Source organism: Lissotriton vulgaris, chromosome 3_1 (genome assembly GCF_964263255.1).
Source record: "Lissotriton vulgaris chromosome 3_1, aLisVul1.2, whole genome shotgun sequence".
Lineage (NCBI taxonomy): Eukaryota > Metazoa > Chordata > Amphibia > Caudata > Salamandridae > Lissotriton > Lissotriton vulgaris.
Genome location: NC_141689.1, coordinates 7,020,049 through 7,046,498, shown reverse-complemented (window position 1 = coordinate 7,046,498; position 26,450 = coordinate 7,020,049). Strand labels below are relative to the sequence as shown.

At 51.3% G+C, this 26,450-nt stretch overlaps 1 protein-coding gene across 2 annotated transcripts in view; it reads right to left on the bottom strand.

Annotated features, from left to right (window-relative positions):
* Window positions 1-26,450, bottom strand: part of INTS10 (integrator complex subunit 10) — a 216,223-nt gene that overhangs the window by 96,748 nt on the left and 93,025 nt on the right. For both annotated transcript variants that reach the window (XM_086959984.1, XM_086959985.1), the window contains exons 7-10: window positions 24,842-25,013; window positions 7,888-8,057; window positions 6,063-6,196; window positions 2,494-2,647 (exon numbers count right to left, since the gene is read on the bottom strand). In XM_086959984.1, coding sequence (XP_086816110.1) covers window positions 2,494-2,647; window positions 6,063-6,196; window positions 7,888-8,057; window positions 24,842-25,013 — 630 coding nt within the window. The remainder of the gene's footprint in view (window positions 1-2,493; window positions 2,648-6,062; window positions 6,197-7,887; window positions 8,058-24,841; window positions 25,014-26,450) is intronic.

Genomic DNA, 26,450 nt, shown 5'->3' with positions numbered 1-26,450 from the left:
TACTCCCCGGCTGAACGCCCAGAGTACTTGGAATACAGGTCTTACTAGAGAATGATTTTCAAGACTTGAAACTCCTGTTAATTAATAATCCTTCTTTAAGCCATCCTGCATATGTCCCTCCTGTACAATTACTCAAGTGAGACATTCCTTTATTACCACAATATTTCTCACACTGGTTTCTTTACTCAATGCACCAGCGGCCACTTGTACCAGTGCATTTTCACTGGAATGTTGTCATCATTCCAGAATATGACTCGGGTACCTCACTCTTCTTTCTCATAATGCGTCTCGCATCATTTCACCATCAATGTCGCAGCTGAACTGCTCACGGACAGAAAGAGACAGCAACAAGGTCACTCTCACCATAAAACGGCAAAAGTTGCTCACAACTTTAAACAGCGTAAAGAAGGAAAACGAACAATAGAAATACCCAGTAAGGGAGAACCATTCTAGACTGGAAAGGTGTAAGGGGATGAGGCGGCAGGTATGGAGCCAGAGGCTCTCGGACAGGTACCTGCATCGCGCACGGGAAGGTGTAAGGGGATAAGGTGGCAGGTATGGAGCCAGAGGCCCTCAGACAGGTACCTGCATCGCGCACGGGAAGGTGTAAGGGGATGAGGCGGCAGGTATGGAGCCAGAGGCCCTCAGACAGGTACCTGCATCGAGCACGGGAAGGTGTAAGGGGATGAGGTGGCAGGTATGGAGCCAGAGGCCCTCAGACAGGTACCACGATCACCCACTTGAACAGAACTGTCTGCGGGGCCCAGAGATGGTGTCCCGCCCAACCAGGAACGACAAGACTCGGTGTGGGGAGCCGCCACTTCAAGGCCCCACACTGCAAGCTTCTAGTGTCCACTGAACCACTACAGGAGTGAATGCATCACAGAGCGAGTGCAGCACAGGAGCTAGTGCCAGGCCGGAGCGGGTGCCGGACCGGAGCGGGTGCCGGACCGGAGCGGGTGCCGGACCGGAGCGGGTGCCGGACCGGAGCGGGTGCCGGATCGAAGCGGGTGCCGGATCGAAGCGGGTGCAGAACTGGAGCGGGTGCCGGACCGGAGCGGGTGCACAACCAGAGCGGAGCGGGTGCCAAACCGGAGCGGGTGCCGAACCGGAGCGGGTGCCGGACCGGAGCGGGTGCCGGACCGGAGCGGGTGCCGGACCGGAGCGGGTGCAGGACCGGAGCGGGTGCAGGACCGGAGCGGGTGCAGAACCGGAGCGGGTGCAGACCCGGAGCGGGTGCAGAACCGGAGCGGGTGCAGAACCGGAGCGGGTGCAGAACCGGAGCGGGTGCAGAACCGGAGCGGGTGCAGAACAGGAGCGGGTGCAGAACCGGAGCCGGTGCCGGACTGGAGCCGGTGCCGGACTGGAGCCGGTGCCAGACTGGAGCCAGACCGGAGCGGGTGCCGGACTGGAGCGGGTGCCGGACCGGAGCGGTGGCAGAACAGGAGCGGGCGCAGGACTGGAGCGGGTGCAGAACAGGAGCAAGTGCAGGACTGGAGCCGGTGCCGGACTGGAGCCGGTGCCGGGCTGGAGCCGGACCGGAGCGGGTGCCGGACCGGAGCAGGTGCAGAACTGGAGCAGGTTCCGGAGCGGGTGCAGGACCGGAGCCAGACCGAAGCGGGTGCAGAACTGGAGCGGGTGCCGGAGCGGGTGCCGGACCAGAGTGGGTGCCGGACCAAAGCGGGTGCACCCCCAGTAGTTCAAACTACAGGGCCCCAGGTGGTCTGAAACGCCTGCACATATTGTGAAAATATAAGTAGTATTACCCAACGGGCAGTAGTAACAGCGACTTCCGCCCTGATCCCCGAGGAGGTGAGGGCAGGAAGCGATATAAGGCCTCTGAGCCCCACTGGTAGCCCAGTGGCTAGAACCAGACCAGGGCCAGTCACGTGCCTTGGGTCAGCTAGTCACAAGCCAACCGACAAGCGTCATGCTCGCCTTAGGCCCGGGCCCGATGCTCATCATAAGGCTCAGCTGCGAGCAGAGAGAACAAACTACTGGCACGACGAGGGCTGGTGGACAGAGACCCCGTGGCCGGGGGAACCATAAGATGCACCAGAGCAAAGGGCTGAGATGTTATCGGGCCGGGCACTGTTCCTGGCCTCCGGGCGGGAGGGTCCCCTCACTGCCAGATGGTATTTACATTTTAACAAATCACCTGAAGGGGCACACGCCGCAAAATCACCTGTTTCTGCATCAGGGACAAATAATTCTTATTTGTAAAGCACAAACATATCACCCCTTCATCAGGGTTTGAAGGCGCTGGGGACTGTCAGTATGATTAAGTAAGCTATTAACCAGAGTCGCATGACGCTGAGCTGCTGCTGGCGATCGGACCGTGAACCCAACGCTCCGGAGTCAGCCACTCTGGCCTCTTTGCCACACCTCTCCCATAACACAAAACGGGTATGAATACGACAAACAAACATACAAAAGATCAGTACAGATCACCCTCTCCTCATGGGCAGCGAGGCTGGAGGTGATCGCTCGTACCTTTCTCCAGAGACTCCGCGGAGTGCAGCAGCTCCCAGCTCTCTTTGGCCAATTTAAAGCTGTCCAGCAGTTCGGCCGAGTTGGGAAATTCAGTTTTATTTATTATTACATGACGGTTCCGGCCCTTTCCAGAAGCTTCTTCATCATCTGAGCTCTGTCAACAAAGAAAAGTTTAAAAAAAATTAGAATGGAATTTCAGGCTAAATACATTTCAGGCAAGAGAACTGCAGCATCTGTGGTTTACAGGAAGAGAGCGGGGCTCTTGGCTCACGCACACCCTCGCCACCTCGATCATTCAGTAAAATATCTAAAGCGCTTTCAAATACAACAGAAATAAAGAGGACGGTCCAGGACGCATAATGATCCGTTTGTAGCGTTTCGTGCTGTAGATTCACATGCTTTGCACACGCCTGCCGTGTACTGTGGGCGAGGACTTCACAAGTTGGCTTTCTTTGAAGAAGTCCCCAGTCTTGGGCCAGCTCCAGACTCCTCCCTTAAGCCCACAATGCACCAGGATAAAGACTCCACCTCCAGTTGTGGCTTGCCCCCAACGGATGAGAGAGGGCCTGTAGCGAAGCAGGATAGTAAACGTGTACAGCGCATTGTGAATATGTTATTTTAGATATGCAACATCTGGAGGAAGGTGCACTTGAATCTACAGCACTACTAGCTAGAAACAGATGAATACAGGGTAACATTTCACGTTTCAAGCATGTGCTACTGAAGAACACGTTCTTTGCATGGACTGCAAACAGTGCTTACCCATAAAAAGCGCCGGCTGGTGAGCAGATAATGCAGATGTTTGGAACAAAGTCTTGATTACAGTCTGGCCAACCAAAGCCTCCTGACAGACTTCAAAATCTACCAGTGACTCTTAGTGAATGCGAGTGGAATTGGAGGTAGTAGCCTCACGATGCCGCCTACTGGCATGTTTCCACTGCGGGCTTTCTAGCAACCCTCTTTCTAGTGGGGTGTGCTCAAGACACAGAATGTGGTGTGCGTTTTGCTTTGGAACAGCATGTGTGTGTACATTTAACTAGTCGTCTTGCTTGTCCCAACTTTCAAACAGAATCCCTCAACAGCGGTGTGCAGTGACAGTGTATTTACAACTGTGATTTTCGATAACTTGATTTTCCTCCATAGGATAACATAGCCTCGTTTTTGCCAGATATTCTTCCAAGTCTCGATTTTTGAAACATTCAAATATTCCTTAAAAGTCGCCTGTTTTACAAAAACGATTTCGTTCAACTGTTTACAGGAGATGCATCAGGGCTGAATCCAGGATCCAGCCGGAGTAAGAAAAACCTACGCAAAGTAATTGATATTGTATTCACTTAAAATTCCCATTGAGCTCAATGTTATTATTGTGTTAAGATTGTGCTGCATATTTAACAACTCTATTTAATGCATTGCAAAGTCTATTGCTAAGTGAAGTATTCAACTACTTGTGGTTCTAAAATAAAACAATATATTTTTAGATACAAATACAACTGGCCTAGAGTTCAGTTCTTGAGTGTGTGAGTCCATTTGCTGACTGAGTGTGTACAACAAATGCTTCACACTGTCCTCTGATCCTGCCTTACTGCTCGACCAAGCTACCACTTTAGAGAGTAAGGTTATATCTATCTTTAGCCTCTGGCAAACCTCAGGGGACTGTGGACTCTGTGCGCACTGTTATGTTATGTTAACAATGGTTTGTAAAGCGCACTGACACCGATTGGTTTCCTGGCGCTGTAGAAGACAGAGTGCAGTCAGAGTTTGAAGCCTGCTGAGTTAGTGGTATGCTTGTTGGTAAAGCCAGGTCTTTAGGGATTTCCTAAATGACATGAGATCAGGGCATAGCCGGATCTCAAGGGGAAGGGCATTCCACAGGCGAGGAGCCAGAGGGCCAAATCTGCTACCGCCCGAGCGTTTGCGTTTAAAAGATGATGTTTGTAAGAGCCATTGATGAGCCGAGCGTAGGCTTTGGGACGGGGCATACTTTGTGATAAGTTCTGTGATGAATTTAGGACTTTTGCAGTAGTGCACTTTAAAATCATGCAGCTGACTTTAAAGGTGCAGCGCTGGGCCACCGGGAGCCAATGGAGTGTTTTCAAAAGGGGGGTGGCTGATTGCCATCTGGGCTGGCTCAAAATCAGTCTGGCCGCATGATTCTGCACCATCTGGAGACGTTTCAGAAGGAACTGGGGGAGGCCCAAATATATCGAGTTAGCATAATCTATGTGAGAGATCACAGTGGCGATCACCACCTGTGTCAGGGCTTCACTACACTTGGAGACCATCTGACCTACTTGCGTTTCGAGTGAGAGGTTGCTATTTAAGGTGATGCCAAGCGTTTTTGTCGAAGATGAGGGGATCGGAGCTTGACCCATGTCTGTTGGCCAGTAATGTGGGCCCCAGTGTTTGACGCTGTCCCCAGTCAAAACCAGCTCGGTTTTTCCTGGGTTCAGTTTCAAATAATTTTGGTTCATCCAAGCTTGGATGAACCTCATTGTTGACTAAAGAAGGAGATGGAAGTATCCGAGTTGTCGATTGTGAATAAGAGCTGTAAGTCATCAGCGTAGTTGAGCACCGTTACCTGTTTATCTCTGAGAGCCTGGATTAAAGGGGAGTTGTAGAGGTTGAACAGGTGGGGTGACAGGGACGAGCCCTGAGGTACACCACATGTGATGGCTTGCTTGGTACCAACTAGATTGCCCAGGCGAACTGCCAGAGAGCGATCTACGAAGAAGGACTTCAGCCAGCAGGCTGCTGTGCCCGGATGCCAGCCTGAGAAACACGGTCGATCAAGATGGTGTGATCGACCGTGTCGAACGCGGCCGATAAGTCCAGGAGCACTAAAGCCCTGTACCTTACTTTGGTCCAGTATATACAGAGCCACTTTCTTACCCCCTGCCTTAGGGACGCAAGGCCTGCTGTAGGGGCGGCTTACCTATACTGCATGCAGTGTCTACAGACAAGGCACATAGGAGGGGTCTCATGTTGTGTCTTCACTTTTCTCTGCACCATGGCAAGCAGCCAGCAATGACAGTTTGCATGTTGGTGCTAAGGAGTCCCTTAGGGTGCCACAATACATGCCGCAGCCCTAAGCTACCGTCTTTAGCCTCCTTGCCCTAGGTACCAGGGGGTACCATTTACTAGGGAACTTTCAGGGGTGCTACAGGTATTGCCAATTTGGGGAACCATTGTACAGCTGTAGGGAAAGATCTGCCACTGGGGACCTGGATAGCAGGAGCCCAGGGCCCTTCTGTCAAAATTGCATCAGATGGGGGTGACCATGCCAGAAAGGGGCACTTTCCTCCATCAGACTCTGGAATCTGCGTTGTGGGCTGCAGAGATCAAGAGCGCCAAGCCAGGGCATCACCTTCGACACTAAACATGACATCTCTTGCTTGTACCACTTCACTTCGAAGTATTTGTTTAAACAAAACTCTTAATACCAGAAACCAGATTTCACACAGTGGAGGTTTTCCTCCCGCAAACTACATTTAAAGGTTAATGGTCAAAGGAAGCGGCAGGACATGAAAACACATCTGCAGAAGGATTAAGGATCACAAGAAGAAACAAACCATGGTCTTCTCTCTGCCTTCCGGGAGTTTGCGTTTCTTGTGCACGTGTTTGCCCGGCTCGACCTCTATGTCGCTGAAGGCGTTGGCGACATCTTCCAGGAGAATCAGTGGAACCTGGTTCGGAGCGTTTGTGCCTGAGGAGGACGACAGGAATGAAAGCATTTCATGCGTTCGCCTCACAAGTGTGTTAGATCAGCCAGGCCGGCTGAAAACAACCCGGCTTCTCTATACACAAGCTTCGCAGCATTTTAAGGAGGAGTGCCCCCCCACCCCCCAAGAAGGGGAGCCATCTATTTGAAATATAGATATTGGTATAACACTACAAAATAACAATTTATAATTGTAAGTAATAAAGAATTATAATAATCACTGACCATGAAAACAATAATAATTTATATTAAAAAATGACTTCTGATAATACCAACAAAAAAAGAATACAAATAATAATGAAATAGAAATTCATCTAATTCCAGAGAGACACTTGCATTCATGTATCCCCGACCTGAATGAGCACAGACAGCACCCTTTCCTTTCGCTCTGTTGTCAGCAAGGAGTGAATCTCTGAGATCAGTTTAATATAGCCTAATAGCTCGCCGTAGCAGGCTATATCGGCTATTAAAGGCCAGCTCCTGCGTTAAAGGCCCGTGCCAAAGGCGAGGGACTTTAACAAGGGAGCGGGACTTTAATAGCTTGTATAGCCTTGCTATGAAGGGCTATAAGGCTATTAGAACATTCTGCCACTAGAGGGCAGAATGTTCTAACACAACAAACAAAGGCTTCTCGAAGCTCGAGGGGATTTAAATCCCCTCGAGCTCCGAGAGGCCTTTGTATAACATTGGAATGTTACTCTGCGGGCCTTTACCGGCCGTAGAAGCAGGGAGCACTCCGTTGTCTACAATGGAGCTCCCAACATTCCAGTGTTCTAATATGCATCGGGGTTCAGTCACATATACTACCCCAAGTAATTCCCAGTTTTCTCGCTACACGTCTCCTTCACTCTGTTCTAGAATCTGCACCTTCAGTTTGACAGATTCAGGGGTGACCGAGCTGGAATCCACAACAACATGCAAGGTGGGCACAGTCTTCATGGCGTCAGAGTCTGATTATAAACGCAAAGGGCTTCTGGCGCACAGCTGATTTGAACCTTAAGAGGCAGAGCGTCTGCCATACTGGTTGTAATGTTATACGACGACATACAATGGTATAATATGTGACAGAGTGGAAAAAACCAGGTTAGAGCATTGCATTAGATGGGTGGAGGTAAACTGTGTCACTACGGATCAATAATTAATGTTCTGCTTGACACATCACCCTGCATTATTTGTTTTGTTCTACAGGACAGCACCATCGCCCAAGCCAAGACAGAACTGATCGCTGCGTCTTATGCAGCCATAGATGGGCCGTACAGCCACCTGCCTTTGGAGATTAACAATACTTGCCACCAAGAGTCACACACTCAAGCCTCCAGCACAGCACACTACGCAGATGAAATCACAACCGAAACAGCTTACATACTCAACAGTCCGCTATCAAGGGGCTCCAAACAGCGAGCCCATAAGAGCATCCTAGTCTACACTCACATACATCACAAAACCCAGCAGGACACCTGGGACAGTCCTCCTGGTACACTCATGCATACACCACGCCCCCAAAACCATTGACCTGGCCAAGTACAGATGTGTATCTCTCGTAGTAAAAGATGTAAAATAATGAGAGTAGTCTACATTCTTTGTTCAGACCGCACGTGGTCCGCAATCCAGGTTACTGTCGATTCATGATCTGTGCACACACACTCTTTATAAAACAAAGTGCACTGGAAACCCACCGTGGAAGAGAGAGGGCTGGATGCTGCTGACGTACTGGAACGCGCTCTTGAAGAACACCAGGAGCGTGCAATGGACCACTTGGTTCTTGTACTTGGAATGCGCTTCACTGTCGAAGTTGCTGATGTATCTGCAGAGGTCCTTCATTCTGTGGAACACATCTCCGAAACTCCTGACAAACAAAACGTCTACATGAGACGACAGACGACTCAGACGCAAAACAATTCAATACAAGCTGGACATCTTTTCCAACAAGTTTTCAAATAGTTATTTATCTTGTGCAACAGAAGCATTGGATAAATATCTCATGTTTACATCTGAATGTGAAGTGCCCTGACCATCTCATGAGACACCCCAGCTTCTCATGAGACACCCTGGCCATCTCACAAGACACCTTGGCCATCTCACGAGACACCTCGGCCATCTCACGAGACACCCCGGCCATCTCACGAGACACCCCGGCCATCTCACGAGACACCCCGGCCATCTCACGAGACACCCCGGCCATCTCACGAGACACCCCTGCCATCTCACGAGACACCCCTGCCATCTCACGAGACACCCCTGCCATCTCACGAGACACCCCTGCCATCTCACGAGACACCCCTGCCATCTCACGAGACACCCCGGCCATCTCACGAGACACCCCGGCCATCTCACGAGACACCCCGGCCATCTCACGAGACAGCCAGGCCATCTCACGAGACACCCCGGCCATCTCACGAGACACCCCGACCATCTCCCAAGACACTCCGGCCATCTCACAAGACACTCCGGCCATCTCACAAGACACTCCGGCCATCTCACAAGACACTCCGGCCATCTCACAAGACACTCCGACCATCTCACAAGACACTCCGACCATCTCACAAGACACTCGGACCATCTCACGAGACACTCGGACCATCTCACGAGACACTCCGGCCATCTCACAAGACACCCTGGCCATCTCACAAGACACCATGGCCATCTCACGAGACACCCGGCCATCTCACGAGACACCCTGGCCATCTCACAAGACACCTCGGCCATCTCACGAGACACCTCGGCCATCTCAAGAGACACCCCCGCCATCTCACGAGACACCCCGGCCATCTCACGAGACACCCCGGCCATCTCACGAGACACTCCGACCATCTCACGAGACAATCCGACCATCTCCCGAGACACTCCGACCATCTCCCGAGACACTCCGACCATCTCACAAGACACTCCGACCATCTCACGAGACACTCCGGCCATCTCACAAGACACTCCGGCCATCTCACAAGACACTCCGACCATCTCACGAGACACCCCGGCCATCTCACAAGACACCCTGGCCATCTCACAAGACACCCTGGCCATCTCACAAGACACCATGGCCATCTCACAAGACACCATGGCCATCTCACGAGACACCCGGCCATCTCACAAGACACCCTGGCCATCTCACAAAAACACCTCGGCCATCTCACGAGACACCTCGGCCATCTCACGAGACACCCCGACCATCTCACATGACACTCCGACCATCTCACATGACACTCCGACCATCTCACAAGACACTCCGACCATCTCACAAGACACTCCGACCATCTCACAAGACACACCGACCATCTCACAAGACACTCCGGCCATCTCACAAGACACTCCGGCCATCTCACAAGACACTCCGACCATCTCACGAGACACTCCGGCCATCTCACAAGACACCATGGCCATCTCACGAGACACCCGGCCATCTCACAAGACACCCTGGCCATCTCACAAGACACCTTGGCCATCTCACGAGACACCTCGGCCATCTCACGAGACACCTCGGCCATCTCACGAGACACCCCCGCCATCTCACGACACACCCCCGCCATCTCACGAGACACCCCTGCCATCTCACGAGACACCCCTGCCATCTCACGAGACACCCCTGCCATCTCACGAGACACCCCTGCCATCTCACGAGACACCCCGGCCATCTCACGAGACACCCCGGCCATCTCACGAGACACCCCGGCCATCTCACGAGACACCCCGGCCATCTCACGAGACACCCCGGCCATCTCACGAGACACTCCGGCCATCTCACGAGACACTCCGACCATCTCACGAGACAATCCGACCATCTCACGAGACACCCCGGCCATCTCACGAGACACCCCTGCCATCTCACGAGACACCCCTGCCATCTCACGAGACACCCCTGCCATCTCACGAGACACCCCTGCCATCTCACGAGACACCCCGGCCATCTCACGAGACACCCCGGCCATCTCACGAGACAATCCGACCATCTCACGAGACAATCCGACCATCTCACGAGACACCCCGGCCATCTCACGAGACACCCCTGCCATCTTACGAGACACCCCTGCCATCTCATGAGACACCCCTGCCATCTCACGAGACACCCCGGCCATCTCACGAGACACCCCGGCCATCTCACGAGACACCCCGGCCATCTCACGAGACACTCCGACCATCTCACGAGACAATCCGACCATCTCACGAGACACCCCGGCCATCTCACGAGACACCCCTGCCATCTCATGAGACACCCCTGCCATCTCACGAGACACCCCTGCCATCTCACGAGACACCCCTGCCATCTCACGAGACACCCCGGCCATCTCACGAGACACCCAGGCCATCTCACGAGACACCCCGGCCATCTCACGAGACACCCCGGCCATCTCACGAGACACTCCGACCATCTCACGAGACAATCCGACCATCTCCCGAGACACTCCGACCATCTCCCGAGACACTCCGGCCATCTCACAAGACACTCCGGCCATCTCACGAGACACTCCGGCCATCTCACAAGACACTCCGGCCATCTCACAAGACACTCCGGCCATCTCACAAGACACTCCGACCATCTCACAAGACACTCCGGCCATCTCACGAGACACTCCGGCCATCTCACAAGACACTCCGGCCATCTCACAAGACACTCCGGCCATCTCACAAGACACTCCGACCATCTCACGAGACACTCCGGCCATCTCACAAGACACTCCGGCCATCTCACAAGACACTCCGACCATCTCACGAGACACCCGGCCATCTCACAAGATACCCTGGCCATCTCACAAAAACACCTCGGCCATCTCACGAGACACCCCGGCCATCTCACGAGACACCCCGGCCATCTCACGAGACACCCCGGCCATCTCACGAGACACCCCGGCCATCTCACGAGACACCCCGGCCGTCTCACGAGACACCCCGGCCGTCTCACGAGACACCCCGGCCGTCTCACGAGACACTCCGACCATCTCACGAGACACCATGGCCATCTCACGAGACACCCCGGCCATCTCACGAGACACCCCGGCCATCTCACGAGACACCCCGGCCATCTCACGAGACACCCCGGCCATCTCACGAGACACCCCGGCCATCTCACGAGACACCCCGGCCATCTCACGAGACACCCCGGCCATCTCACGGGACACTCCGGCCATCTCACGGGACACTCCGGCCATCTCACGAGACACCCCGGCCATCTCACGAGACACCCCGGCCATCTCACGAGACACCCCGGCCATCTCACGAGACACACCCGCCATCTCACGAGACACCTCAGCCATCTCACAAGACACCATGGCCATCTCACGAGACACCCCGGCCATCTCACGAGACACCCCGGCCATCTCACGGGACACCCCGGCCATCTCACGGGACACTCCGGCCATCTCACGGGACACTCCGGCCATCTCACGAGACACCCCGGCCATCTCACGAGACACCCCGGCCATCTCACAAGACACCCCGGCCATCTCACAAGACACCTCGGCCATCTCACGAGACACCCCGGCCATCTCACCAGACACCCCGGCCATCTCACGAGACACCCCGGCCATCTCACGAGACACCCCGGCCATCTCACGAGACACCCCGGCCATCTCACGAGACACCCCGGCCATCTCACGAGACACCCCGGCCATCTCACGAGACACCCCGGCCATCTGGTGCCGGACTTTCCCCAGGCCAGGGGCTGGTGTGCCCCTGGAACTGGTTGTGACCAGCCTATGCGTAGTGAGCACCGGGGTGCCACTCAGCAGTCACCTTCCTGTAAAGCCCTGCCTACCCAGGATACACAAAACCCTGTCTGGGACGGTGCTAGCACCGCCCTCGACAGGAAACCCTTTGTCCAGGCTCCCCTCGCTGGAAGGACTCCCAGCTGCAGGGGGTCAGACTTGTGTCTGTTGTGGCAGCATCCATTTTGTGGAGCTGAGGCTTCGTTTAACTTTAACCGGGGTTCACAGTTACATACATGTCGTGTCCCTCTAGAAGGGTGGAATGCTAACCCCGTCGCCAGAATTGGCGAGGGGTTAGTATTCCAATTCGTATGACACCTTACTCGACATGTTTTGATAAAGCAATACCAAAGATAGCATTTAACTGCGAGGATTATAATGCACTTAAGAGTATATGGTATGCGTTATCATGGAACAGCTATTAGGACTTGGTTCCGCAAGCTGCAGACAGGCTCAGCTCATGCCAGAGCACCATCTCACACGATTCCAAGCACTCTGCCTTCAGGATTGTCAAGGCCTGCCATAGGAGTGACTGATAGGAATCTATGTGTCCATTTTTAGGGTTAGATATAGGTATACTATATCTACAGCAAAGGGTGATTACACGACTTTGCCCCAGCTGTCATGCAGCCAGTTGTGTCAAATTTAGGAGGCCAGCCAGGGGTGGCATAATACATGCTGCAGCCCCTGGCAGCCCTGGGTACACCTATGCCCTGCATTACGGGGTCTGATAAGGTGGCCCAGTACCAATTGGTAAATGCACCTAGGGTACATGTTGTAATTTAGAGAGAGAACAGCCAAGCTGTGGGTCTGATTGGCAGGCCCACAGCCAGAGAAAGTCGTAAACCAGTGAAACAAAAGCAACAAATCTGGGTGATCATAGGATTGCAGACCCTACTCTCCTACATGACCCCCCCCCAAACTTTGGGACAATAAGCTAACCTTGACCAGGTGAGTCTTCTTGTTCTAAGTGGAAATATCTGGAGAGCCCATCGGCATTGCCATGATCAGTACCAGGTCTATGTTCCACTGTAAAGTCCATCCCCTGTAGGGAAATGGACCACCTAAGCAGTTTGGGGTTTTCACCCTTCATCTGATTTAGCCACAAGAGGGGCTTATGGTCGGTCTGAATCTTGAAGTGAGTGCCAAACAAGTATGGCCTCAGCTTCTTCAGGGCCCAAACCACAGCAAAGGCCTCCCTCTCAATAGCTGACCAATTCTTCTCTCTGGGGGTCAGCCTTCCGCTTATAAAAGCAATGGGCTGGTCTTGACCATCAAAATTCAGTTGAGATAGAACAGCTCCCACACCCAACTCAGAAGCATCTGTTTGGACAATGAATGGTTTGGAGTAGTCTGGACTCTTGAGGATAGGTGCTGTGCACATGGCCTGCTTTAGGTCATGGAATGCTTTCTGACAGCCTGCTGTCCACTGAACCTTTTTTGGCATTTTCTTACTTGTCAGTTCATTTAATGGAGTCACAATTGATCCATAGTTCCTGACAAACTTTCTGTAGTAACCAGTCAGGCCCAAGAAAGCTCGAACCTGAGTCTGGGTGGTTGGAGGAGCCCAGTCCCTGATTGACTGTATTTTGCTCTCCAGTGGTTGAACCTGGCCTCCACCTACAAGGTGGCTCAGGTATACAACCTGTGTCTGCCCTATCTGGCACTTGGTGGCCTTGATAGTGAGGCCTGCTGCTTGCAGAGCCTCTAACACTTTCCTCAGGTGGACCAGGTGATCCTCCCAGGTGGAGCTAAAGACAGCAATATCATCAAGATATGCTGCACAGAATTCATCCAGCCCAGTGAGGACGTGATTCACCAACCTTTGGAAGGTGGCAGGTGCATTTTTCAGACCAAAGGGCATTACCACAAATTGATAATGCCCACCAGGGGTTGAAAATGCTGTCTTGGGCTTGGCATCCTCAGCTAACCTGATTTGCCAATACCCAGCTGTCAGGTCAAATGTGCTTAAGTAGTTGGCAGAAGCCAATCTATCTATAAGCTCATCTGCCCTTGGTATTGGGTGGGCATCAGTCTTAGTGACTGCATTGAGACCCCTGTAGTCTACGCAGAACCTCATCTCTTTCTTACCACCCTGGGTGTGAGGTTTTGGCACTAGAACTACTGGACTAGCCCAAGGGCTATCTGAGGGTTCAATGACTCCCAACTCCAACATTTTCTGCACTTCAGTTTTGATGCAGTCTCTAACATGATCAGGCTGCCTGTAGATTTTACTCTTGACTGGCAGACTGTCACCAGTGTCAACCTCATGGGTACACCAATTGGTCTGACTGGGTGTCAGAGAGAACACAGGGGTGTGGAATTTATTGAAATATGTACTTGTCCATGGGACAAGTAGCTTCATAAATCTACTTGTCCTGTAACAAAATCCACTTGTCCCTTTGGTGCCATGTAGTGCACCGTCAAATAATGGCTGCAATCTCTTTGTAGAAGAGCTCTGATAATAGCCTCTCTGGTTATGTCAGGCTAATACTATAGAAGGATTTGAATTTTGGAGGTTTTCACCAGCTCTTCTCTAATCTTTTCCCATACTGAGAAAGGTCGGAAATTTACCCCCGACAACGGCAGAAGTAAAGTTTCTTCCAGGGCTGGGAAAAATGTGGTTGGAGAAAAAGTGAACTTGTAAACACTCAACAGATTTCCGCTGGGGCATATTCATATTTGCTCATGCTAAGATGCAATTCACAAATATTTTCTAGGACTACGGTTTTCTGGCCTACTTAAGGAAATTCATGTGAATTCATGAAAAACGTAAATCTCCTTTAATACAAGTACATATATCATGGGTGCACTTTCGTGACTTTAACATTTGAGCCCCTAATGAAATTTGAGTTAACCAAGACCTTTTGTTTTTATTGAAATGCTATCTCTTCCTATCTGTGAGCTGGCTTCATTGTGTGTGACAGCATTCTGCTCTTTTACAAAGTAGTTTTGTTCAGTGCCGGGAATTTCTATGGCAATGTGGCCTTTATGAGACCAAATACTAGCTGTCTAGTAAGAACTCGCTGGCAAACAGCACCACGCCTACCTGATAATCCCAAGGTAGAGAAAGGAGCACAATGTAGGCCAAGTGAGTAACCAGAACATTTAAATACCCCCCACGATGATTCAAAGTTCTTATGACACCAAGCAAGCGAAAAAAAGTAATTGGAATCCTCTCCACAATAGCTCTCTTGCCTCTTCCATCTAAGCATCTATCCATTCATCCTTTCACCCACTGATATCTAGCATTTCACCTTTACATTGGCACCCATTCATTCTTTAATCCATTATCTTTCACTAATCTGTTCATCCATCTGTTCATCTGTCTCTCGAGCCACTCATCCATATCCAAACCTACCCATTCATCTCCAAACCTATCCATTTCAACCATCCATCCTTTCGCTCATCCATACACCCTCCCTTTCACTCCATCTATATACCCTTTCATTCACTTCATATTTCCACCCTCCCTTTCACTCATCCTTCCACCCACCCTTCGACCCATCCATCAATCCATCCATTTATCCTTTACATTCATCCATCCTTTCGCTCTCTAATCCTTACACCCTGTAACCCATCCACTCATTCACCCTTTCCTTCATTATAACATCCTTTGTCCATCCACCATCCCGGTCACTCATTCATCCATCCATCTAGCCAGCCACACTTCTACTCACTCATCCTTTCACCCACACATCCATTCAAATTAATTACAAGTCTTTGTCTGCCGAGCTGCAGACAGAAGAGGCCCATCAAGAGCTCCACCACCTCTACTGTAGCTGCTAAAGCCTATCCTGCCATCTCCAAACCTATCGATCCAACAGACCCATCCCGCCTTCCTTTCACTCATCCATCATTTTGCTTATCCATCCATCCTTTCACCCCACACATCCTCCTTTTCACTCCTATTCATCCACCCTTTCACTCATCCCTCCATCCATCCATCCCATCCATCCTCCTTTTCACTCATCCATTTATGCTTTCGCTCATCCATCCACCCTTTCACCCATCCATCTTCCGTTTCGCTCATATATCCATCCACCCTTTCACTAATCCCTCCATCCACCTTTACACTCAACTCTCCACCCACCAAGCCATCCGTCAACCCTTCCACCCAGCCACCCACCCATCCCCCCTCACCCAGTCAGCTATCTATTCATCTACTCTCTCACCCATTAATCCACCCTTTCAGTAAGTCGTCCATCCTTTCACTCATCAATCCACTTTCAACCTATCCATCCACTCACCCATCCCTTCATTCACCCTTGCTCTTTTCCTCCCATTCTCACACATCCATCCTTATATCCATCCACTCATACATGCATCTATACATCTACCCTTTCACGTATTCATCCATGCACCTATCCATCCACCCTTTCACTCATTCATCCATTTATGGATTTAAAAATCCACCCTTACGCTCCACTCATTCATTCATCCATCCATCCAGCCTTTCACTCATTCATCCATGCATCTATCCATTCACCCATTCACTCATTAATGTATGCATCTATCATCCACTCTTGCACGTATTCATCCATGCATCTGTATATCCACCCTTTCACTCATTCATCCATGCATCTATCCATTCACCCATTCACTCATTAATGTATGCATCTATCATCCACTCTTGCACGTATTCATCCATGCATCTGTATATCCACCCTTTCACTCATTCATCCATGCATCTATCCATTCACCCATTCACTCATTAATTTATGCATCTATCATCCACTCTTGCACGTATTCATCCATGCATCTGTATATCCACCCTTTCACTCATTCATACATGCATCTATCCATTCACCCATTAATGTATCCATCTATCATCCACTTTTGCATGTATTCATCCATGCATTTATACATCCACCCTTTCAGTTATTCAAACATGCATCTATCCATTCACCCATTCACTCATTAATTTATGCATCTATCATCCACTCTTGCACGTATTCATCCATGCATCTGTATATCCACCCTTTCACTCATTCATACATGCATCTATTCATCCACCCTTTCACTCACTCACCCACCCACCCTTTCAAGTCCATTATGGGCCTTTGTCTGCGGACCAGCAGAATGAAGAGGCCCATCAAAAAGTGCACAGCTGCTGTAGTTTCTAGCGCAGTGTGTTCACAATGCCCCTGGTGCAGGCACAAAGTGACATGAGAGGCCTAGTGCAAGGACACAATTGGGGGTGGCCTTAGGCCTGCATGAAAGCCCATGGGGAAACTAATGAGCTTTAATGTGTAAGATATGAGAGGCCAAGGGGACTGGGTCAGAGATGTCAGAGAGGGCGGCTAAGGGGGTGGGGTGAGGTGAGCAGGTTCAGGCACCGGGTGTAACATAAGGTGTACAGGAAAGGCAAAGTGCAAAGGAGGGGGTGCATGAGAAGGGAAAGCAAAGTGAGTTAAAGATGAGGCCCAGGAGTGGAGCAGAGAATACAAGGCAGGGGTCATACAGTTCAAGTCAGAGCAAGGGGCCAAGAGGCAGATAAGGCAGCCTCTTACATGGGGCCTGGAAGCTACACGAGCACAAGCTATTTCCAACTTCGAGCTCTGCTTTATCATTTTGTTGTTCTGGGGAAATTAAAGTGCAGGCCCCAGCTTTTGCATTCACCCTTTAACTGCCAATAAACTGCTCAGAGCATCTTATTAACTGGCTGTGACCTACAGGGTTGAACAGCTGTGTATCGGATTACCATAAAACTGTCTACTTGTCGTTTGGACAAAATATAAATTAAAACCTCTTGCCCTCCTAAGAAATCTAGATGTCTCGGGCGTCGGGAGATAGGAATTCCCCACCCCTGGAACATATGTCTGAAAGACTGAAGAACCTGTTTACAGTCTTTCTGTTGATGCTCAGAGAGGCTGCCACAAAAGACAACACCATCTACTGACCCATCATCAGGATTCTGAGTGAGCAGGTCTGGGAGAGGGTCACTCTCTTCCTCCTGTCCCTCATCTATGGCCATGAGCAAGCTCATGTCCTTCCTGTCGACATATGCTTTAAGCCTGTTGACATGGAGCACCCTGTGGGGGCTCCTGGGAGTTCCAAGGTCCACCAGGTAGGTGACCTCTCCCTTTTGCTCAAGAATTGTGTGGGGCCCAGACCATTTGTCTTTGAGTGCTGCTGGGGCCACTGGCTCCAACACCCACACCTTCTGTCCAGGCTGATAAACAGTCAGGACAGCCTTTTGGTCATGCCAAGCTTTTTGAAGTTCTTGACTGGCCTTAAGGTTTTCTGATGCCTTCTCCATATACTCAGCCATCCTGGAGCGGAGACCAAGTACATAGTCCACTATGCCGGTTGCAGGCTTTTTGAGAGGTCTCTCCCATCCTTCCTTCACCAAGCACAGGGGTTCTCTTACAGGATGCCCATACAAAAGTTCAAAAGGGCTGTAGCCAACCCCCTTCTGTGGGACCTCTCTGTAAGCAAACAGAAGGCAGGGAATCAGGACATCCCATCTACGCCTGAGCTTTTCAGGTAGTCCATGAATCATCCCTTTTAGGGTCCTGTTGAACCTTTCAACAAGCCCATTGCATTGTGGGTGATAGGGTGTGGTGAACTTGTAGTTGACACCACATTCCTTCCACATAGCAGTTAAGTAGCTTGACATGAAGTTTGCACCTCTGTCAGAGACAACCTCCTTAGGGAAGCCCACTCTGGAGAACACTTCAACTAGGGCCCTTGCCACTACAGGTGCTGTAGTGGTCCTAAGTGGAATAGCTTCAGGATACCTGGTGGCATGATCCACTACCACCAGTATAAACTTGTGCCCTGATGCTGTCTGGGGTTCCATTGGACCAACAATGTCAATCCCCACTCTTTCAAAGGGCACCCCCACCACAGGCATTGGTATAAGGGGGGCCTTTGTTGTGCCACCTGACTTACCACTGGCTTGGCAAGTGACACAGGAGCGACAAAACTCCTTGGTATCCTCATTCATGTGAGGCCAGTGAAAGTGTGAGACAAGCCTGTCCCAAGTCTTTGTCTGGCCTAAGTGACCTGCTAAGGGAATCTCATGGGCCAAGGTAAGGAGGAAACCTCTCTGAGACAAGGGGATAACCAGCCTCCTGGCCATGCCAGGCTTGGGGTCTCTTGCCTCAGTGTACAGGAGTCCATCTTCCCAGTATACCCTGTGGGTACCTGTGGCATTCCCAGCAGCCTCAGCAGCAGCCTGCTGTCTGAGGGGTTCAAGAGAGGGGCAGTCTAACTGGTCCTTCCCCAGGTCTTCCCTTGAGGGGCCACCTGAACCCAGAAATTCAACTTGATCAAGTTCAAACTCTCTAGGCTCAGTTTCCCTCAATTCCTGTAGGTCAGCCTCCTCTGAGACTTGATCCTCAACCTGGGGCAAGGGGGGAGGCAATGCCTTAACCCTACTGCTCTTCTTCTTGGAAGGTGTCTGGTCCATTGTTCCAGGATCCAGCACCTGTTCAGTGGGGCATCTTCTGGCCTGTGACCTGGTCACAGCAAACACATGTGCTGGCAAGCCTAACATCTCCATGTGAGTCCTCTGCTCCACTTCTGACCATTGTGATGACTCCAAATCATTGCCCAACAAACAATCTACTGGGAGGTCTGAACTAACAACAACCTTCTTCTGGCCATTTACCCCTCCCCAGGAGAAAGCAACAATTGCCATACTATGACTGGTAGTGACATTGCTTGCATTGGTCACCAGGAAATCTGTACCTGGCATGATCTGTCCAGGGTCCACAAAGTTAGGTGTCACCATTGTGACACTGGCACAAGTGTCCCTATAGGCCTGAGCCATTTTTCCATTAATGAAAGGTGTCTGTCTGTATTTGCCCAAAGTATTGGGACTTATATCAGGGGATATCCACATCCCCTGTACAGACAAGGACAGCCTGAGTGAGTGTGCCAACTAAGTTGTCATACCCCTCAGAACCCAAGGTTAACCCAACTAATCCCTTGGGAGGTGCACTACCACTGCTGACTCTACTAGGGGGTGCAGTTGCCTCAGGGGCTGCAGTGGCAGGAGTTTGCCCTCCTTTCTCGGTGCACTCACTAAACCAGTGAGTTTTACTTTTGCAGTATTGGCACCACCTTTTAGATTGGCCTTCTTGATTCTTCTTTTTCTGGGGAGCCTGACCCCCACCCTCTTTGGGTTGTTGGGGACCTGTTGAAGACTTCTGGTCATTTTGTTCACCCTTAGAATCTTTACCCTTCTGGTCTGCTTTCTTCTGACCACCTTGACGCTGGCCCTGGTTCTGCTTAACTCTTGTTCTGACCCATCTGTCTGCCTTCTTTCCCAATTCTTGGGGAGAGGTCAGATCTGAGTCAACAAGATGCTGATGCAAAAACTGGTTCTGACAATTGTTTAAAATTTGTTCTCTCATGATCAAATTGTACAATCCTGTATAATCAGTAACCTTACTGCCCAGCAACCAGCCCTCCAAAGCCTTAGTGGCACAATCTACAAAATCAGACCAATCCTGAGAATGAGTTTTCTGGGTATCCCTGAACAGCAACCTGTACTGCTCAGTGGTTAGACCAAACCCATCAATCAGTGTGTTCTTCAGGACTTGGTAATCTTTGGCATCCTCGACTCTAGTAGTGAGGAGCTTATCTCTACCTTTACCTTCAAAGGAGAGCCACAAGATAGCTGCCCACTGACTCTGGGGAACACCCTGCACAGTGCAGGCCCTCTCCAAAGCAGTAATCAATTTGTGGATGTCATCCCCTTGTTTAAAGGGGGGCACTATCTTATTCAGGTGCTTTGTATCAAAACTCCTTTCCCTATTGCTAGGTACAATGCTGCCACCAGTGGGTTTTGACCCACTCAATTCCTGCTCTCTAGCAAAGGCAAGTCTTTCTTTGGCCAGGGCAAGTTCTTCCCTGGCAATCCTCAGATTGACTTCCCTTTCCTTGGCTTCATAGATTCTCCTCTGAGGGGAGGTCATCCTCCTCAGAGCAGAGTTCTGAGAGCCATTGGTTTGAATGGATCTGCCAGAGCCTCTTGATAGAGACCTAACTCGTCCATTCCCAATGTTAAGCTGGCCTGAGAGGGGTCCCAGGGATCTCCTAGTACCATTCTCATGCCTGCTTAAGTTGTCCCTAGTTAGCTGACTAACTACCTCTGGACCTTTGTCTGCCTCATCCCCAGATGTCTCCTGATCATCATCCTCCTCACCTGAGAGATGGATGAGATCTGGGTCACCCCTGGTTCCTTCTAGGGCGGGCATGTCCCCTTCTGGATGAGAAGAGCTAAGAGTTTTCTCAGCCTTTCTAGCATCATAAGTCTCTAAGAGACCAATCAGAAATGGGATTGTGGGGTTAGACCCCTGTTTTAGCTTCCTGGAGGTACACACTTGTCTCATCTCCTGGAAGCTAAGGGCTGCATATCTAGAAGAGGCCTGTGGAGGGTCCTCAACCACCAGAGGGGTCTCAGTAGACTCTCCGAGGTTAGACATGCTTCTAGTGTGGTGTAAGTGATGCACCTACCTACACTATGTGTTTGCCTACTGATCCCTTGCTAAGAGCTGCAGCCAAGGTGTGCTAAGCCTTGAGGAGCTGCAACAGCTGGTTCAGTAGAACTCAGAGTATTCTAAGCTAAGTTATATGTACCTAACAGTACTTATGTGATCTTTCAACAAGATATTCTTAGGATACGTGTGGCAAAACAACAGCAAGCTCAAATCCCAACCGCTGCTCACCAATGTGAGAAGGTGGCCTGATATGCAGTGCTCACTATTCTAGTGAACACTATGTATCAGTCCAGCAACCCTTATTGATGATTGGTTGTAAGTCAACCTTATAGACCAGCTATCCTAGTAGCGTGGACACGAGCAGTCTAAGGCTAAAGACTCGAGAGGGCGTGTTAAGCCAGCTGTTATACCACACATATACCCCTTGAACACCAAGTGAAAGGACACCACACAAGTGTTATGAAAATAAACAGTGTATTTATTAAAATCACAACAGCCCTGTACTCTTTATGAGGACAGGGTACTAAGCACAAAACAAAACTCTTACGAAAATACTTAAGTTAGCACAGTATATACAAATGCCTGAGGGGCACGGAAAACCATATACTCTGAAAGTGGAAAGCGAAATTACTAGCAGGTAAGTACAGTACTAATAGGCTTTGGAATCGCTAGGACTGGACTATAGAATCGTTAGATTACTTCTAGGAGACCCAGGGGACTCGGGTGCAGAGTGTGCACTCTCACGCGTGATGCGGGACAAAGTCTATGGTAGCTAGATTTCACAGAGTTAGTGTTCTCGGGCGAACCCGACCTGGTAGGAGGAAAACGAAAGTGGATTCTGACCCTTGGATAGTGAGGCTATGCTGGGGCACCGAAATGCCGAAGTTACCTAGCCCAGGGGCTGCAGCTGCATAGGTCTCAAAAGACGTCGGGAATCCTCGTAGACGGACCAGGAGCCTGGAAGAAAGATGCTGGCAGGCGACCAGTGAAGAGAGTTCGAAGTGATCCAAGCCTGGATCTTGAAGATAGATGACACCTGAAAGCAGAGGGGACCAAGTTCGTGACTACTAGCCAGTAGTCAGGTGGCACCAGGAGGGCACCGTATGGTAGTCACCTCGACTAGGTGAGTGGGCGACGATGGGCTCTGCAGATCTCACGGACCAGGAGGCGTTGTCGGCGACAAGGATGGAGGAGCGAGCTGTCCCACGATGGATGAAGCTGTCGGCGTCACTGGACCCAGGATTGGGCAACAAAGCCTTGGCTAATTCAAGCCCACGCCGTGGACCTAAAATGGCGTCTGGAGTGGACCAGGAGGGTCCGGGGTGCTTCTCTCTTGGAAGGAAGCAAGGGCCAGTCTGGAGCAACCAGACCAGCAGCAGTGATGTCGTCGGGCGTCGTTCAGAAGGCCACAAGCCAGCGGGCTAGTAGCCAAACAACGCGGTGAGCAGCAAAAAGCAGAAGGGCCCCACGCAGATCGTGGAGATGCTGGAGGGCTGATCTTCGGTGCTGGAGCTGCTCAGGGTCGGGCTTCTCGGACCCCAAAGCACTCACCAGAGGGACACTCGGCGAGCTTGTTGTGAAGAAGTCGTGCAGTCTTGGCGATCGTCGGTCCCTCGAGGTCTCGTCGCACTCACGGTTCTCAGCTTGGCTGTAGAGGTGAGTAGAGGTCAGAGGTGCCAGGGAAGCTGGGTCTCGTCGAGCTGTGTCGTCGGATTCCTGAGGAAGGACTTGCAGCAGACCGCAGTGTTCTTGATGGTGCCTGCGGATGCAGGGTGACTACTCCTTAGCCACAAGGGAGAATCTTGAAGAAGAAATCTTGATGTCCTTTCGCAGAAAGTCGTGTCTTGATTCCAAAGATGATCTAATTTGAACAGGGGGCCAGCTCCTATCTTTATACTAAGAAAAGGGGCTGACCCGGTGACTAGGTCCTGCCTATGGGTGGGACTAGGAGGGGGGTGGTTACACCCCTCTCCCATGCCGGACTTTCCCCAGGCCAGGGGCTGGTGTGCCCCTGGAACTGGTTCTGACCGGCCTATGCGTAGTGAGCACCGGGGTGCCACTCAGCAGTCACCTTCCTGTAAAGCCCTGCCTACCCAGGATACACAAAACCCTGTCTGGGACGGTGCTAGCACCGCCCTCGACAGGAAACCCTTTGTCCAGGCTCCCCTCGCTGGAAGGACTCCCAGCTGCAGGGGGTCAGACTTGTGTCTGTGGTGGCAGCATCCATTTTGTGGAGCTGAAGCTTCGTTTAACTTTAACCGGGGTTCACAGTTACATACATGTTGTGTCCCTCTAGAAGGGTGGAATGCTAACCCCGTCGCCAGAATTGGCGAGGGGTTAGTATTCCAATTCGTATGACACCTTACTCGACATGTTTTGATAAAGCAATACCAAAGATAGCATTTAACCGCGAGGATTATAATGCACTTAAGAGTATATGGTATGCGTTATCATGGAACATCTATTAGGACTTGGTTCTGCAAACTGCAGACAGGCTCAGCTCATGCCAGAGCACCATCTCACACGATTCCAAGCACTCTGCCTTCAGGATTGTCAAGGCCTGCCATAGGAGTGACTGATAGGAATCTGTGTGTCCATTTTTAGGGTTAGATATAGGTATACTATATCTACAGCAAAGGGTGATTACACGACTTTGCCCCAGCTGTCATGCAGCCAGTTGTGTCAAATTTAGGAGGCCAGCCAGGGGTGGCATAATACATGCTTCAGCCCCTGGTAGGCCCTGGGTACACCTATGCCCTGAGTTACAGGGTCTGATAAGGTGGCCCAGTACCAATTGGTAAATGCACCTAGGGTACATGTTGTAATTTAGAGAGAGAACAGCCAGGCTGTGGGTCTGATTGGCAGGCCCACAGCCAGAGAAAGTCGTAAACCAGTGAAACAAAAGCAAAAAATCTGGGTGATCATAGGATTGCAGACCCTACTCTCCTACAGGTGATTTACAAGCAGACTAGGCAAGGGTGACTTACAAGCAGACCACGCAAGGGTGACTTGCAAGCAGACCAAGCAAAGGGTGACTTACAAGCAGACAGCGCAAGTTTGACTTACAAGCAGACAGCGCAAGGGTGACTTACAAGCAGACAGCGCAAGGGTGACTTACAAGCAGACTACACACGGGGGACTTACAAGCAGACTATACACGGGTGACTTACAAGCAGACCACACAAGGTTGACTTGCAAGCAGACCAAGCAAAGGGTGACTTACAAGCAGACCTGGCAAGGGTGACTTACAAGCAGACTACGCAAGGGTGACTTACAAGCAGACCTGGCAAGGGTGACTTACAAGCAGACCTGGCAAGGGTGACTTACAAGCAGACCAAGCAAAGGGTGACTTACAAGCAGACTGCGCAAGGTTGACTTACAAGCAGACAGAGCAAGGGTGACTTACAAGCAGACCACGGGCAGACTACGTAAGGATGACTTACAAGCAGACTGGCCTCCGAGTGGGGCTGGCCTCTTACCTACTACTTTTGTCGATCTGCCATTCACACCTCATCCCGACAACCGTCAAGATCTTTAAGAGCCGGTCCCACGGGTCAACGATCTGCGAGGACTTCTCACTCAGGCCCTCGATTACATACTTCTGGGAGCAGCGTTTAGTAGGAGAAAGAAGATCCTGAACTTCCTGAGTGCCTAGAATCCAAAAATAAATAAAACGAGAATAAAAAAACATGCACCAAGTTAATGATTCTGCCATATTGGGTCATCATATTTTTCTAACTTTGGACCGCAAATAACCAAGCAAATTTCTGTCACTGTTATTCCACCTCCTGAAAGTCCCCTTTCCACAGTGTACCTTGGGTTCCCCTTTACGTCTCAAAACCCACTCTAGCCTAGAAGTAAAGGAGAGGCAGCATCTAAAAACCTCAACCAGCCTCCCACTGGTCACCTTAAGCAGCTCTGTGCTGGGGGACGGCTGCGCCCAAAGGATCAATCAATCAATCAAGAGTATTTGTAAAGCGCGCTACTCACCCGCTCGGGTCTCAAGGCGCTGTGGGGGGAGGGGGGGCTGCTACTGCTCGAAAAGCCAGGTCTTGAGTTGCTTCCTGAAGGAGAGATGGTCCTGGGTGAGTCGTAGGTGGGTGGGGAGGGTGTTCCAGGTCTTGGCTGCCAGGTAGGTGAAGGATCTTCCTCCGGTGATGGTTCTGCGGATCCGTGGGACGGTGGCGAGGGCGAGGCTGGCGGAGCGGATCTGGCGGGTTGGCGTGTAGAACGTGAGGCGGTTGTTGAGGTATTCGGCGCCCAAGTCGTGGAGAGCCTTGTGTGCGTGGGTGAGGAGTCGGAACGTGATCCTTTTGCTGACGGGGAGCCAGTGCAGGTCTCTCAGGTGGGCGGAGATGTGGCAGTGTCGGGGGATGTCCAAGACGAGTCGTGCTGAGGCGTTCTGGATGCGCTGGAGTCTTTTCTGTAGTTTGGCGGTGGTCCCAGCGTACAGGGCGTTCCCGTAGTCCAGACGGCTGGTGACGAGGGCCTGGGTGACCGGTTTCCTGGTTTTAGTGGGGATCCAGCGGAAGATCTTACGCTGCATGCGGAGAATGTTGAAGCAGGAGGAGGTAACGGCGTTAACTTGCTTGGCCATCGTGAGGGAGGAGTCAAGGATGAAGCCCAGGTTGCGTGCGTGGTCCGTGGGCTTGGGTGGGGGGCCCAGAGCAGGGGGCCACCAGGAGTCATCCCAGGCGGAGATGGATGGGCCGAGGATGAGGACTTCCATCTTGTCTGATTTCAGTTTCAGGCGGCTGAGCTTTATCCAGTCTGCGATGTCTTTCATTCCGTCCTGACACCGCACCCTCCTACTCCCGACACCGCACCCTCCTACTCCCGACACCGCACCCTTCTACTCCCGACACCTCACCCTCCTACTGCAGACACCTCACCCTCCTACTGCAGACACCTCACCCTCCTACTGCAGACACCTCACCCTCCTACTGCAGACACCGCACCCTCCTACTGCAGACACCGCACCCTCCTACTGCAGACACCGCACCCTCCTACTGCAGACACCTCACCCTCCTACTCCCGACACCTCACCCTCCTACTGCAGACACCTCACCCTCCTACTGCAGACACCTC